Below are 14,825 nucleotides of genomic sequence, written 5' to 3' on the forward strand. Positions count from 1 at the left end.
TGAGAATTCCGGTGATTCAGCGGACGGACGCCAGGGGGCAACACGGGCACAATTAGCGCCAAGTTTCCCTCATTAGTTCCCTGGAAAGCATGTTTCTCCAGCTGGTTACACGAGGGCGTGCAGGTGGCTTTCTGAGGCTGTAGTTTGGAAAATGCAGAGTTCAGAGCCTCAGTTTTCAGTCCATTGGGTCACAGCACAAAAATACCATGGCGTCGTGGCCCCACAGAGCAACTTCGTGCTGATTTCATAGTGAGGAAAAAAACCTCCCTGTCGGCACCCCTGACAGCTTAAGACTGATAGTGACTAGGCCTTGCTGGGAACATTTTTCTTAGGTACCTGGCAGAGACCCTCGCCTTTTCCGCACTTTCCCCCGAGTTTTGTGCTTTACTTTCGCACTGATTCTTTTACAAAGAATCTATTTAGTGACAGACTTGAGGATGGGAATCAGAGATTGTTTGGCCGTGTTTACAGATTCCAGATGGTTTCTGCGCAAGATGTGAGCTGGTTCAGAGACAAGAACATGTAAAGGATGGTGCGCGACTGGGCCGTGTTGGGGACGATGTGGAAGTGAATCGGGGCGCAGCGTCAGAGGGTTCAGAACCCAAAAGAGGCCACTGTACTGCCTTCATGACTTTTACGGGGATTTTTCAATGTTACTACATTACAGATCAGTGGAGTAAAGTGAAGGAAAACTGAAAAATAGGAGTATTAAAACAGCATTTTCTAATATTAATATCTTAATATTAGATATAAATATCAAATATAATTTTAAAATAATTTAACGTTAAAATGTCATTTTATTAAACACTAAAATACTTAAATATGTTAATATTAAATATCTATGTAAATTTAAATATTTTTAACATCCATTCTGTTAAAACGGCATACATGGAATTTCAACTTTTATAAACTGTATTTCATTTATGCCAAAAAGGGAATTTAATATAATGTTACTTTCTTGGATCAAATGAGAGTATTACCACTTTCTTGTGACTCCATGACAAGAGTGAATAATTTTTCTTTAACTTCACATTACTGAAAGGTATTCACAGGGTTCCACCTTGACTGTAGTGTTAAAAATAAAAATTAGTGTTGTGTAAAAGCAGTTGAGGACATTTAGAGGGTTAGACCTTTAAATTTTCTTAGCTTAGAATTTTGTAGACTTATGGAATTAACCAAAATTACATTTGAGAGACTTCCGGCCAATATGGAAGCATAGACAGACATGCTGTGTCTCCCTCCACAACTAGGAAGGAATACAACTACCTTAAAACTGGGGACGGCCAGAGGTTCCAGAGGATCAAGGTGTGTGGAAGTCTGGCAAACAAGGATATAAAGAAGAAATGCTCATCCAGACAGGTAGGAGGGGCGGAGCCGGGGTGGAGTGGACACGGTGTGGTGGTGGGAGCAGCAGCAACAGCAGCAGGCTAGCAGAAAGCGCAGTTACACGTTTTAAAGGGTCAGGAGGGACATGTGAGGAACATTCCCAGCTCCTCACCAGACCGCGCAGCTCACTGTCCCAGCACCAGAAAAAATCAAGCCTCGTTGCTTTTGACTGTGCAAGTCAGTGGGGGTTGGGACGGAGGCAGAAGCTGCCAGTCTCTCAGCAGAGTCTGCTTGTTTAAAGGGCCCCCACGGACCTGGAACATCCAAAGACCCACCAACTCTGGGAACAATGACCGGGGCAGCAGCTAGAGGGGCACTGGTCCAATGCGGAGGTGGAATGGGTGCTTGGAAAAGGGGTGAGTGCTGGGCAGGCGGCATTGTTCCTTCTCAGACTGCTCCCCCACATCCAGCACCACAACATGGTGAAACAGGTCGCCCGTTACGGGAAAAAATACCCAAGGCTCTGCCCCTTACAACATAGTAGGAGTGACAGCTCTGCCTGGGACATGGAAGAAAACAAACACAGGAGACTTCTGGCCAAGATGGAGGCCTAGACTGACACGCTCTGTCTCCCTCCACAACTAAGAAGGATTGCAACTACTGCAAAACCAGAAATAACCATAAGTTCCAGAAAAAAAAAATGGAAGTCCAACATATGAAGTTATAAAGAAGTGGTGCTCATCCGGACAGGTAGGAGGGGTGAAGCTGGGGAGCAGAGTTCAATCTCTGCTGTCCATGGCAGCAGCAGCGACGGAGGCAGGACAGCGGTAAACACAGACACCCGTATTTAAGGAGAGGCGAGAAGCACCTGGGGAGCACCCGTGGCTGCAGACCACACCCATCAACTTGCGATTCCAAAACTGGGGAAGGCAGACCTCCATTGCCTTGGACTGTGAGGCCTGGAGCGGGTAGGGATGGAGGAGGAGGCTTCTGACCTCTCAGCGGAGAGTGAACAGCAGGAATCCACCTTGGACCCCCCCTACACACACAGAAAACACCACAGCATGGTGAGACAGGTCGCCCGGTTGTGACAAGTGCGTGGGGCTCCACACCCGATAGCATAGGAGGTGTGACAGTCCTGCCCAGGAAGCAAAGGTAAACACAAAACTGTCAGGATGGCACAGATCATGATAGAGATCCTGGTGACGCAGCTGACCAGATAGCAAATATCTAATCTAACGGCTCAGCAGATAGGAAATCTATCTGAGGATCAGTTCAGAGCTTTGGTTATAAAAATGCTTATGGACCTATCAGCAGATCTTAAACAAGATGGTGAAGGAATAAAGGCTAGTCCTGCTGAAATGAACAAAAACACATGTGAAACTAGTGGTGAGGGAAAGAAAACCAGGGATCAAATCAATAAGTCAGAAAATAGAAAAGGAACAAACAGTCAACCAGTGCAGAAAGAGGAAACAAAAAGTGAGGAAAATGAGGAAAGGCTCAGAAACTTATTGGACAGCAATAAGCAAGCTAACATCCGAATCATAGGGCTGCCAGAAGGTGAAGAAGAAGAACTAGAAACTGAAAAATTATGTGAAAAAATAATGAAGCAGAACTTCTCTGACTTGGGGAAGGAAATACACTTACAGGTCTAGGAAGCACAGAGAGTTCCAAAAAAACTGGACTCAGGGAGAACCACACCAAGACACATTAGAATCAAAATGTCAAAAATAAAGGATAAAGAGAGAATCTTAAAAGCAGCAAGAGAGAAGAGAATTACATACAAAGGGGTTCCAATAAAACTATCAGCTGATTTCTCAAAAGAAACTGCAGGCAAGAAGGGACTGGCAAGAATTATTCAAAGAATTGAAAAGCAAAAACCTACAACCACGATTACTCTATCCAGCGAAGCTGTTATTCAGAATAGAAAGGTGGAGAAAGTGCTTCCAGGACAAAGTAAAACTGAAGGAGTTCATCAGATCCAAACCACCATTATATGAAATGTTAAAGGGACTTGTTTAGGAGAAAGGGGATCAAAACTATGAACATTAAAATGAAAACTGTATTGCAACAACCAACAACAGAAGCTAGGAAATTAAAACAAAGGCAGACTAAGTAGGCAACGAGAGTAGGAAAAGAATTATAGGTATGGGGAACATTTTGGGGGGAGGTCAGTGGGGAGGGGCACAGGGGGAAAGGGAGGAAGATGGTACAGGAATTAAGTAGCATAGTAGGAGGTAATGGAGTAGACAGAAAGATGTTGAGAAGAACTATATGTACAACCAATGGTCATGGACTAAGGGGGGACAATTGGAGGGAGAGGTGTCACCGGGTGGAGGGGAACAAAGGGAAAAGAAATTGGGACAACTGTAATAGCATAAACAATAAATCATATTAAATAATTACATTTGATTGCTGCCCTCTCCCTTTGTAAGCCTCTCAGGGACTTGCAAGTGAAAAGTCATTTTGACATTTTGTTCATCATGGACGTTTTGGCACTAATTTTCATTTTTTACTAATGGATGAAAGTATTATTTATCTTGATTACTTAGATTTGATGCCTTCTTGACTTCTGTGCTTGAGGGAAATACTCTACCTCACCACTAACCCAAGAAATAATCTTTGAATTAGTGTTGTGATCTCCAAATGCTGAAAGTCTATGGTGTCTCATTTCCAATTGACCTACACACCCTCCCCCCATTTTTTTCCTTTTTCCTGATCCTTAAAACTTTTTAATTTATTCTGTGCCTTCAAATAATATCACCAGAGGTAGGCTGACCTGATGATGAAAGAAGGGAGTGTTTAGCTCATCTATCACTCACAGACAGGCATTTTTTGTCAGACAACTTTCCTCTGTGCTGATTCTTGCAAAGTGAGCTGTGAGTTCTCTCGCCAATGGTTCAGGCACTGAATTGTAGATGGAAATTGGAACTCTGTCCTTCACATCCTCCAGACAATCCCCTCTCCTAGAGTTTCCATTTGCTGGAGGACCTGAACGTGGACCCACCGAGAGAGTGTTAAAGAAGCTGCAATCGAAGCCTCTCTTGGCGTGGCTATGCTGGGGCCACACAAGAGTATTGTTTGTTACATCGATACTAATGGCAACTACCATTCCACATGTTCAGATCTCAGTCTGTCATTTGCAACTTTTATTGAGTCTTTAAGGTTTCCTGTGTGACCACTACTAAAATTGTCTCAGCTTATTGGAAGTAGGAATGAAAATCTGATGTCATTTAAATTCAGGAGCCACAGACAGATCTTTGTGAGAAAGTGAAGCTTTCTACTGCCTTCCAGTTCCTCCCCATCCCCAGTCCCTAGTATTTGCCGCTAGCTGTACTGAGACTGCGGGTGCTTCGCGAATCCTCATCACGCCTCAGTGTGTGTCCTCCCTGCTCCCTGAGGGCAGTCTCCATGCCTGTCTGACACTCCCTGAATCCACATTCCAACCCTATTGGGTGTCACGTGTGTGCAGTCACCACATTTTGGGTGACAGAATGAGAGAACTAATGAATTCACCCTAGGTGCTTGTTTTATGCAGCTGTTGTCTGCAGACTGTCAGTAACATAAACTGTGGCTCCTGTGAGAAAATGTGGAAGAATTTCAATTCAGAAAACGGGGAGAGGTGAGGCAACTTCTATTTCAGTGCCATTTAAAAAGTGTTAAAATGGAGGCCAGATCAAGCCTCTAAGTACTCTTAATAGAATGGCAGGAGAGAGAGAGAGAGAGAGAGAGATGGAGTGTTCAGGTATTTCAACGTTGCGTCTCATTTAGGTGAGTCTATCTTATGGAAGGAGATTTCTGTCCTTTTACACTCTAATGATATGAAAGAGTATTGAAGTTATGACATTATACAAGTGCATAAACAACCGATAAATGAGGGGCGGGGAGTGGGAACACAGTTGGGATAAGGACAGGAAACGATCGATCATTGTGGCTTATTCAGCAATCTCATTTGCGAGAAGGCGCTCAGAGCAGCTGGATAAAGGCTCCCAGAGGCAGACAGCTGCATCGCCAGTCTCACTCAGGGGCCCGCCGACCTCTTCACTGATGGCACAGGGAATGACGTTCTCCAGCTCTGTGTGTGCCCTTAGCCAGGACCTGGTCCAGAACCACGCCTGCCAAAGCAGGAGGCCCTCACGGTTCTGCACCAGGCAGGGAGAATGCACTTAGTTTTCTGCCTTGAGGACAAGAATGATTTCAGGTCCTCCCAGAGGCAGCTGGAAGGTAGCCAGTGCCAGAAACCTCAGGCCGTGTCCTTCTGAGTGTGATGATCCTTAAGATCTTCAACCTCTTCAGCACACACGTGTGAAACTCCTCAGTGGAGCTGGTCAGCGGTGGGAAGATCTGGAGATCGGTTGGGTGCAGGAGGTGGGGGAGGAAAAGACTCTTTTCCTGGTCAGTGAACCAGCCAGGCTGTGAAGATGTATATCTGAAGAGCCAGCCTCTCTCTGAAAAGAGAGTCTACATCTGCTGAGCCAGTCACATGATCAGACTGGAAGTAAAGAAATGAAAGTTAATGAGTGGTTTCTCGGTATCATCAAACTCACAAAAACCCAGGAAGTTGGAAAGGAGACTTAGACCCAATTTTCAGGATTCAATGTTATCTACTTATGTCTTATCTGCTTATAAGTCTCAAGTTTGTAAATATTCACTCAATTCATAGACATTTTATTCATTGTAAAATGTATTGAGTCATTTTTGGCAGACTGTTTCTCAATGAAAAGAGGAAACTATATTGAATCAAGAGAAAGTGCATTTTTAATTTGTAGTCACTAGAATTCAATTATCTATGATGATTGTTATATTTACAAAATTTATCCTTCATATTAATTTATGGCTACTTTGCATTCTGTTTTCATTTGCATTGGAGGGTGTAAAATCTTTGTATTGTCCTAGATCTTACTCATCCATTTAAAGAGTTACAGAGTGGCCTTAAACCTTTAATCTGTGTTCAAAGTCAAAAGGAATATAAATGTTTTATTTATTTCATTGTTTCATAAAATATTTTGAAGTATCTCTTCTCTGAAAAATACATGTGTTTCTGAATATATTGTTAAAACAATAAAGATATTAGCTTGTTTCATGGATTATCCCGGCAGAGGAAATAGGGCTTTAAGAGAAAGTAATCCAGTAGGACCCTTTCCAGGCCTATGAAGGACACCCATAGCACACTGCGACGGATTGTTGCCATTCAGTTCTCCTCATGATTCCTTGGAAAATTTTGTGATGGCTGTTGATTCAATGTCAGCCATTGCACAAATTTGAAAATAAAAGGAAATATAGAATCATGGCATTAAAATTTCACAACTAAGTAGTGAATGTACTTTCCATTTGCTGATTTTGAGATGGGTGCCCTATACAAGCTGGAAGCGCAGTCCAATTGAACATAATTAGGTGTGTTGAAGAATAACCACTAACCTCCACAGAGCAGTTTTCAGTTGGTTTCATACATACTCTTAAATACCTTGTTTTCCAAATTGTATCTCAAAAGACATTGGAGAGACCCGAGTCTCATAGAAGAGACTTGTCCAAAGGCCACGGCAGGTAAGGAAGAGTCAGATTTGAGTACAAAATAAACTTGGAGCCATTCTTTTTCACTCCTCTTCTCAGGACCTAACAAACCTGAGGCCAAGGAGGGTGGAAAGAGCTATAGTCTCCTGTCTCTCACAGGCCTAGCTCAGTGCTTAAAGAAGTCCAAGCTGCCCATGTTTCAGAGTTAATGTTTAGATGCTACTACAGCTATAAAATTATGTGGGGGAGGGGAGCCTGGAGTATGAATTGTCCTTGTGGTGCAGATTTATGACCTATTTTCTAGAAAAAATAAAGCAGATTGGGAGGAGGAGTGAGGCTCATGGTAAACAGAGCAGAGGCTCTGTATGACTTGGGGACTCCAGTGGGGTGATTTGTGGGCACTTGAGGCTGTCCTGACAACACACAACCAACTTGAGGGAGGGGGAAATGGTATCCACATGGATTCACATGATTTCACATAATGTAGGTATCTTGGGTGTTGTCAACTGTCAAAAAATTATGTGTCAAAACTGTGCTATTCATCTTTGTAGAAGGGAAAAAACCTTATGAGCAAAACAAAACTTACTTTAAACCCTTTAATCACTCAGTGGTGTCCAGAGATGTTCACACATGGATTTATGTCAGGTTGAAATGACGTTATTCAATTCACACTGCCTGGAATGATTGTTGTGGAACAAGTGCGAGAACCAAATGGTCGGAGACAACCAAATTAAAATTTAAAGAGCCTTTATTAGCTGGCTAGTGACTGCCCACCCATCGACAAGCCGGACTTAAATGGACAGCCCCGACCTTAAGGATTGGGGGGGTTATAAAGCATTTCAGGTGCATTCTTGTTCCTGCAGGTGGGAACTTGGACAGAAATACAGCTTGTATAGACAAAAATTTTCCACTATTCCCCAGGTCATTGTTCAAAGGAATAGGTCACTGCTCAGAGGAATAACAGTTAGGTTAAGTTCCTTGTTCTGCTTGGTTGAAGCATGCAACCATGAGGGTCCTGAGTCCGGGACCCAAGTTCAGCTGATTACCCTACTGGCTGGACATCTAAGAAATACCCTTTAACAATGATGGCAATACACGTTTAGCAATCCACTGGGCTTTAAATATTTTATATCAGGTCCTTGTGATGGTTAATTTTACGTGTCAGTCTCACTGGACCATGAGGAGCCCAGATGCTTGGTCAAACGTTCTGGGTGTGTCTGTGAGGGTGCTTTGGGGTGAGACTGACATATGAGTGGATGGACTGGGTAAGCGAATTGTCCTCCCTGATGTGAGTAGCCCTCATGTAACAAAAAGGCTGACAAAATGACAAAATATAATTTAGCTGAATTCACTGCAACAAGCCTTACAGCAAAGCACAGCATGAAGGGCACAGTAAATAACAAGAATGCAAGCTGAATCCTCTGACAGGGGCTTAAAGGAGAATAATTCTTGTCCAATGGCCAATCTGCAGCTTTGCAAAACCAGCCACATGATTATTCTCTTCTTTTCCCCCCAAGGTGTAATGAATCATTTGTGAACACTGAGGTGGAATCACACCAACCAACTCACAAAAGACTTATTTTACATAATATCACCAAATTTGCAATTCTGTCTGGCAAACTAAGGAATGTTATTTTTTTCAATGTGCGTTTCATAGGATTCATGTAACAATTCAAAAACTTGAATTACCCCCATGTCATTAATAGTAAAGATGATACAACTGGAAAATTCTGAGAATAATAAAAATGACATTATTGAACACCTACTATGGTCTAGGTACTATGCTAAACACGTTAGGTAATCACAACTCAATCCTCTAAACACTCCTTAGAGCACATGCATCTTAAAAACAGTGTTTGTCAAGCACTTTCCTGAGTCAGGCTTGTTCTACTTGCTTTACTATACATGAATTAACAAAATGAGATGTAGTTTCTTACATTATTCCTATTTTATAAAGAAGAAAACAGAGTCACAGGACCATTAACTTTCACCAGATCATAGCAACATTTTAGAACCTAGGCCTTCTGAAAGAATAATCTGAGCTCTTAACATTCTAGCAATTTTGCTGTTCACAAGAACCAAAGAAGCTGCTGAGAAACTGAACGTTCTTTGTCCAAGAAAGTCTTTGTGATGTTTAATTTTATGTATCAATTTGTCTAGGTCAAAACCCAGCCCTTCTGAAATTTTCATTAAAATGTAGCTGAAGGTAGAGAAGCCTAAGTGTAGCAGCCCCCCCATGGTTGAGGTCTAAACCGGCAGACCTTACAAATAACAGATTTGTAACGTAAATTTAACATACTTGACACCCATTCAATCTGAAAACCAAGAACCTGTATACCAAAATTTCCCTTATAGAGTATGATCCCATACATAAGGAATCACAATATTTGAAAGGTGTTAGGCAATCAAAGAAACACACAGAGAAGCCCAGATTGCCAGGCTTTCTCCTTCTGCTAAACTGGTCCATGAAGAAGTAGTAGACAAGAGAAAGAGAAAGGACAAAAATTCATTACAATATTATGTTCAATTTCTAACTAAACTAAAGCATGGGCTAGGTCATCTGAGGCAAAGATTCAAAAAATCTCCCACATCAATATCTGGCCTGCTTTCTGAGAAATTCGCACAACGCAGACACAGTGAACTGAATTCAGCTGATTCCTTTTAAGTCAGCCCCTATTTCATCATGATAACAATGGCATTAGCTCAGGGACCGAAAAGAAACATCAGGACACTCAGACAGATAGACCTGCCTACAACAGTTTTGAAAAGCAAAGAGCTTCCACTCAAGTTGTGCTAAGCTAAATTCACAACAGAACCAGAGCGCCTATGGGGGTGGGCAGCAAGGTGGAGGCAGCAGAGGGATTGTATAGGGAGTGAATGCGATCAGTAAAGCAGGACTGCAGAGAGGGTGGGACCAAGACCACCAGGTGCCAGGATCAGCCAATAAATAGTATATGTCTTTCCCACTTCACTCTACACAACACTCCTCTCAGATATTTCTACCCACCACTACTTACTGACTGAATGTAAATCCATTACAACTCAGACAAAAGTACACAAAAAATTCAATATTTTCCAGGACACTTCTCAAGTTCATAGATTTCCACCTTTTGATAGGCATTTGTGATTAGCTGTGGAACTATTCTATATGACTTAATAGACAGGTACTATTCTCAAATAAATTTATAGAGAAAAATAAGTACTTACATTTTCAGATTAAGAGAACTGAAGCAGTTTTCTTTGATAATAATTTAATAAATAAAAGAAAATGATAATTAATAACATAAAAAGTAAAAAAGCTTTGTAAAGTGCAATACAAGGTAAGGGTAAACATTGGTTATATAAATTTATAACTATCGTAAGGTGAAGGAATAAATAAAGAATAAGCACACAAACAATAAATAAATAAATAACACTAGGGCAGTCACCACTTAGGACCTGATGTCCCAGGAGCTGAATTCTGTAACATGTTCTTGTTTAACAGTCTGACAAAAGATTGTCTCACATGAAGTCAATAAATTATGTGACTAAAGCAGAAAAAAGAGCCTTTTCATGTGACCTAAGTGCTACATGCAAGGGTGACCGCACAGTCCTCAGTGAGAATGGTTTCAAGGTGCGCGCAGGTCTCCGTCCTTATTCCTTAACTTTTCTTGCAAGCTTCTTATTGAAGAGAAGGCTCTCAAGATTTCCACTCGGACAACCTCCCAGGCACAGTCACTGTATTTCTTCTCTTTCAGGTAGAGACAAATGCCCTCGAAGTACCTCCTCACGGCCAGTGGAGCTCCCTGAGCTGGCGGGGCAGTTCCTTCCTCTTCCATCTCCTGCACCAAACAGGCTTCCAGGTCGTCCAGCTGCCGATGGATTCCCAAGCGCAGCTGGTTCAGGAGGGTGTTGTTCCAGGCAGCGGAGGCGTGCTCGCTGAGCAAGAGGTCGGAGATGTGCCGGAGCATCTCGTGGAGGACAGAGATGGCCTGGGCCTTCTGGATCTGGCTGCCTTTGACCAGCACCCAGGGGAATCTGAAGTCTTTTGCGTGTTTCAGGCAGGAGGAAGGGGAGATTCTCATCATTTGTCCAAGAAGCGCCAAGTTCTCCGTGCTGAGCAGGACATGGCTCTGAGGTAGGTCACAGCCTAGCGATCCCCTGGGGCCACAGCTGATCAGCACCAGGGCCGTGAGCAGAGGCAGCAGGAGGGCCATGGGCAAATGAGGAGGCTGCTGGCCTGTCTGAGCTGGGCGTCAGGTGAACAACCTTGGACCTTGTGCTCTCTGCACACCCTCTTTCCAATCGTGGCCATTAAATAGGGAAACAGAATGGTTTTCATTTTCTAAACCATTCCTCACACTTTTACTTCCTTTTTTGGTTTTTATTTATGAGTTCTCCATGTGATTAAGATGTCATCACTCAACACTGTTAATTTTGCGAGTTTAATTTTCCCTCTTATTTCAGATGTGTTGCCCTGACCAGTGTGGGCTGAGTTGGTTGGTTGTTGTTCTGCGAGGGAAAGTTTGCAGGTTCGATTCCCAGTCAGGGCACATGCTTAGGTTCCAGGTTCAGTCCCTGGTCAGGGCTCCTGAGAGGCAACCAATAGATACTAATCTCTCACATGGATGTTTCTCTCACGCTATTTCTCCCACCCTTCCCCTCTCTCTAACAAAAATAAGTAAATAAAATCTTTCTGAAAATTAATAAACAAAGTCAAAAAACTTGAGTTGTGTTAGTTCAAATGGATACTTATCAGTCAAATGAGTAACTTCATTATCCTAAAATCAGAAGTATATGTAGGTATGTCAATAGTCACACAGGCACGTTCATATATTTTTTATTACATAAATATTGCTCTTCTCTGTATTACAAACAAAATTTGGCCTTGATTCCGAGCAACACTTTTAGCCTCTTATTTTACATAGAGGCCCAGGCTCCCTCAGCCCGGTGGAACTGTGTGTTTTGTTAGGTACTTATCAGACCATGTATGGCAAATAAGCTCTTTAGAGCCAAAGACTGAGTTTTCTGACAGTTTCATTCACAGAAAAGGCTGAGATTTTTTGTGACTGAGTTCCTGGGATGTTGTATTTCCTTCTAGACTCATTCATGGAGGAATTCTATAGACATTGCCATTTCTTTCCAACATTTTGTAACTGGTTGTTAGTGCTCCTCAGGCTGTGCCAATACCCCCAGCAGGAATCCTGGTTCTTTTCTGGTGAGTGTTGGTGTGGATTTTCCCACAGGAAGGTACTTTTATGTTCCCAGCACCTCATTCACAAGGGAGATGTTAGCTCTAGTGAGCTTTTTCCTCTGGAGTGACACAATGTCCTCATCCTGAACTGTCCTGGTCTCTTCACTGAGGGCTGGCTGACCACATCCTGGGGTCCTTAGGGTTCCCCAGCTCTGGAGAGGCTTGTGTCTTGCCCTTCTCCTGGGAGGGTTTGTGTTCAGGTGGCTGGCTCTCAGCGGTGACCTTATCCTCTCCTGAGCATGACCAGGTGCTCGTTGTGTCTACAGCCCTCAGTGCTATTATCAAAGTTTATTTTGTCTAAGTAGGCAGAGGAATTAGTTATCCAATTACAATAATTTTACCTTTAGTAGGTCAATACTCTTTATTTTGTCAGTTCAGTTTTTCTTGTTCAATTTTTACTTAATGATTGAACACTTGTTATGCTCAAAACTTCTGAACTGGGCACAGGAAATTCAATGAGGACATCTCTCCATTGAAATGTATACTTTAGGCACTAGTGACCATCAGTTGTTCATTCAGTCTGTGCGTTTCTATTGGGCTTCTTTTTGTTCATCCAGTTCTGTTTTGTGATCAGAGTGCAAGGCAGTGGCGCTCAGGCTACTATGCCAGGGAGAAACATCCTTCATCCTTTACTTATTTCTGACAGGTTATGTAAATTTAATTAACACTACAGTTATTACATGTTGATTTCCTGGGTATAGTCTGTCTTGTTCCTTTGGCATTACTTTCTACTTCATCCTGAGGTTAGCACAAACAAGGGAAGTGAAAGAAAGCCAGTGGGGCTTCATCATTTCTCTCTCTAGTTTTCCACACTTGAGACGTTTTATTTCTCATTTCAACTTTCCCAGAAAGCAAAATTCGTAGCTGTTTGTGGGCAAAAGTAAAACAAATAGAATTCTGAATGTCATAAAAGTGAAAGAAGGGAAGTGGCTTTCCTGCTGACAATGACATAATGTAGGTGGACAAACCGGTGTAACCAGTCTGGGGCCCTGGGGCTATGGCAGAGGTGAGGGATGGAAGCCAGCATGAATTACACAAAACCAGAAATAGGCTGCTTCTGCCAGAGGCTCAAAGAAGAAGAGCCCCTGTGTCAATGACCAGCCTTCAGCTTTGCAAGACCAGCCATTTCACTTTCCTTTCATTTATTCCACATGTGATCAGCTCTGAGGAGCGAAGGGAAGAGTCAGAACAACCAACTGTCAAGAGGCTGGCACCCCCAAACTGTATTGCTAGAACAGGAACGCTCTCTTGCAGCACTGTGAATATTAACCCGTGCCTGAGTGCTCTCTCTAATTCATAAATGCACTCAGGCAATGAAAAGATTGCCTTGAAGAAGCTAGAGTCAAGAGTAAAGGAATTGGACTATTCTAAAAGATTCTGCTCTTAAAATAGACAACAATGATGATGTTGATATTTTAAGTAATAACACCAACATTTGTTGCATGCTAACTATGGACCAGCCACTGTTCTAAGATCTTTGAAAGTATTGACTCAGTCATCTCAATTACCCTATGTGGATTACACTCATTTATGCCTAGTTTGGTGAGTAAGAAAATATCAGGAGGGTTGAGTATTTCTGAAGGTACCGAATATCTAAGATCAAAACTTAAGGACATTGAGATAATGACCTGCCTGTAAGAGCCTGCTTAAGGCAGTCAAGGAAGGAAATGGATGTGGGATTTATAGACCCGTTGAAGGCAAGGCATAAAGTTGCAGAGCAGGGAGGGTGAGGTGACAAAGGATTCCAAGTTCCACCTCAAATGCTGAAGGATTCCTGTCTATTGTAGGCAACATGGGTATGGTAGGAGTTGATTGAACTGACTGACTATAATTTCCAAGGAAAAGTAGACAAAATGACTTATAAATAGTTTTAAGGAAGTAGATTTTTCTGCCAATCGAACCAAGTTTACAGCTGGCACAGGAGTCACCCTCGTTCCTTCCAATACTCAGGAGGCTACTGTGGTATCAGTGTTGCCCATGCCAAATACAATGCTTTGGCTATGATTATGAGGGCGAACTCCATGCACTAAGCATCCACTTCAATCTTCTCACCCTCTGAATTGGAATGACCTGGAGAAAAAGTTATTTCTTGCTGGCCACTCCCATTATGCCCCTCCTGACCATGCCAGTTCAGGTCCACACTTCCAGTGTCTTCGTTCTTCCAAGTTCCCTACTGATGCTGACTTCCAACTACTTCTTGTTTATTAATGTATTCTGTGGACTTTTGGGAAATTGGCGGGGGGCGGGGGAGGGGGGGGCTGTCCTTGTTGTTCCCGCTGTTTTTGAGCCACGGTGAGTACTGCTCTGATGCAGCCTACTCCCAGAGGAATGAGATGTGAAGCTGCCTAAATGGAGGCCGGGGTGAGCTTCGTGATTCTTTCCCAAGTGAGGTGTGGACCAGGCTCCCTGCCTTTACTGAGTTTCCCATGGAGACTGCGCATCAGTGAGTCTTGACAGCTGCAGCCCAGGAATCAGTGGGCAGGAAGGGTGGAGGCGGGGCCAAGTTCACATCCTCCCACCCAGCTCTGGAAGTGCTCTGCTGCTTCCAGCTGGTGCTGCACTGTGATCCCTCAGAGCGATGCTCAGGCCCCTGCGTCCCTCTCAGGCCTGGGCTGTAAGGTCCAGCTCCACTGTGGGACCTGTGCGGGGCCTGTGGGCAGCTCAGCACTCACTCCTCACCCATTCCCCCACTCCGCTGCTGAGTCCTGGAACACTTTCACATATTTTAAAACTTTTATGAACATTCTTTCATATA

The 14,825-nt window shown here is 43.1% G+C and overlaps 1 protein-coding gene across 1 annotated transcript; it reads right to left on the minus strand.

Annotated features, from left to right (window-relative positions):
• Positions 1 to 10,445: 10,445 nt before the first annotated feature.
• Positions 10,446 to 11,033, minus strand: LOC150012896 (interferon omega-2-like). Its single transcript, XM_090275808.1, has one exon. It carries the CDS (start codon positions 11,031 to 11,033, stop codon positions 10,446 to 10,448), a length of 588 nt encoding a protein of 195 aa, XP_090131934.1.
• Positions 11,034 to 14,825: the final 3,792 nt, after the last annotated feature.

Source organism: Furipterus horrens, unplaced genomic scaffold (genome assembly GCF_987537825.1).
Source record: "Furipterus horrens unplaced genomic scaffold, mFurHor1.1.pri manual_scaffold_4, whole genome shotgun sequence".
NCBI lineage: Eukaryota > Metazoa > Chordata > Mammalia > Chiroptera > Furipteridae > Furipterus > Furipterus horrens.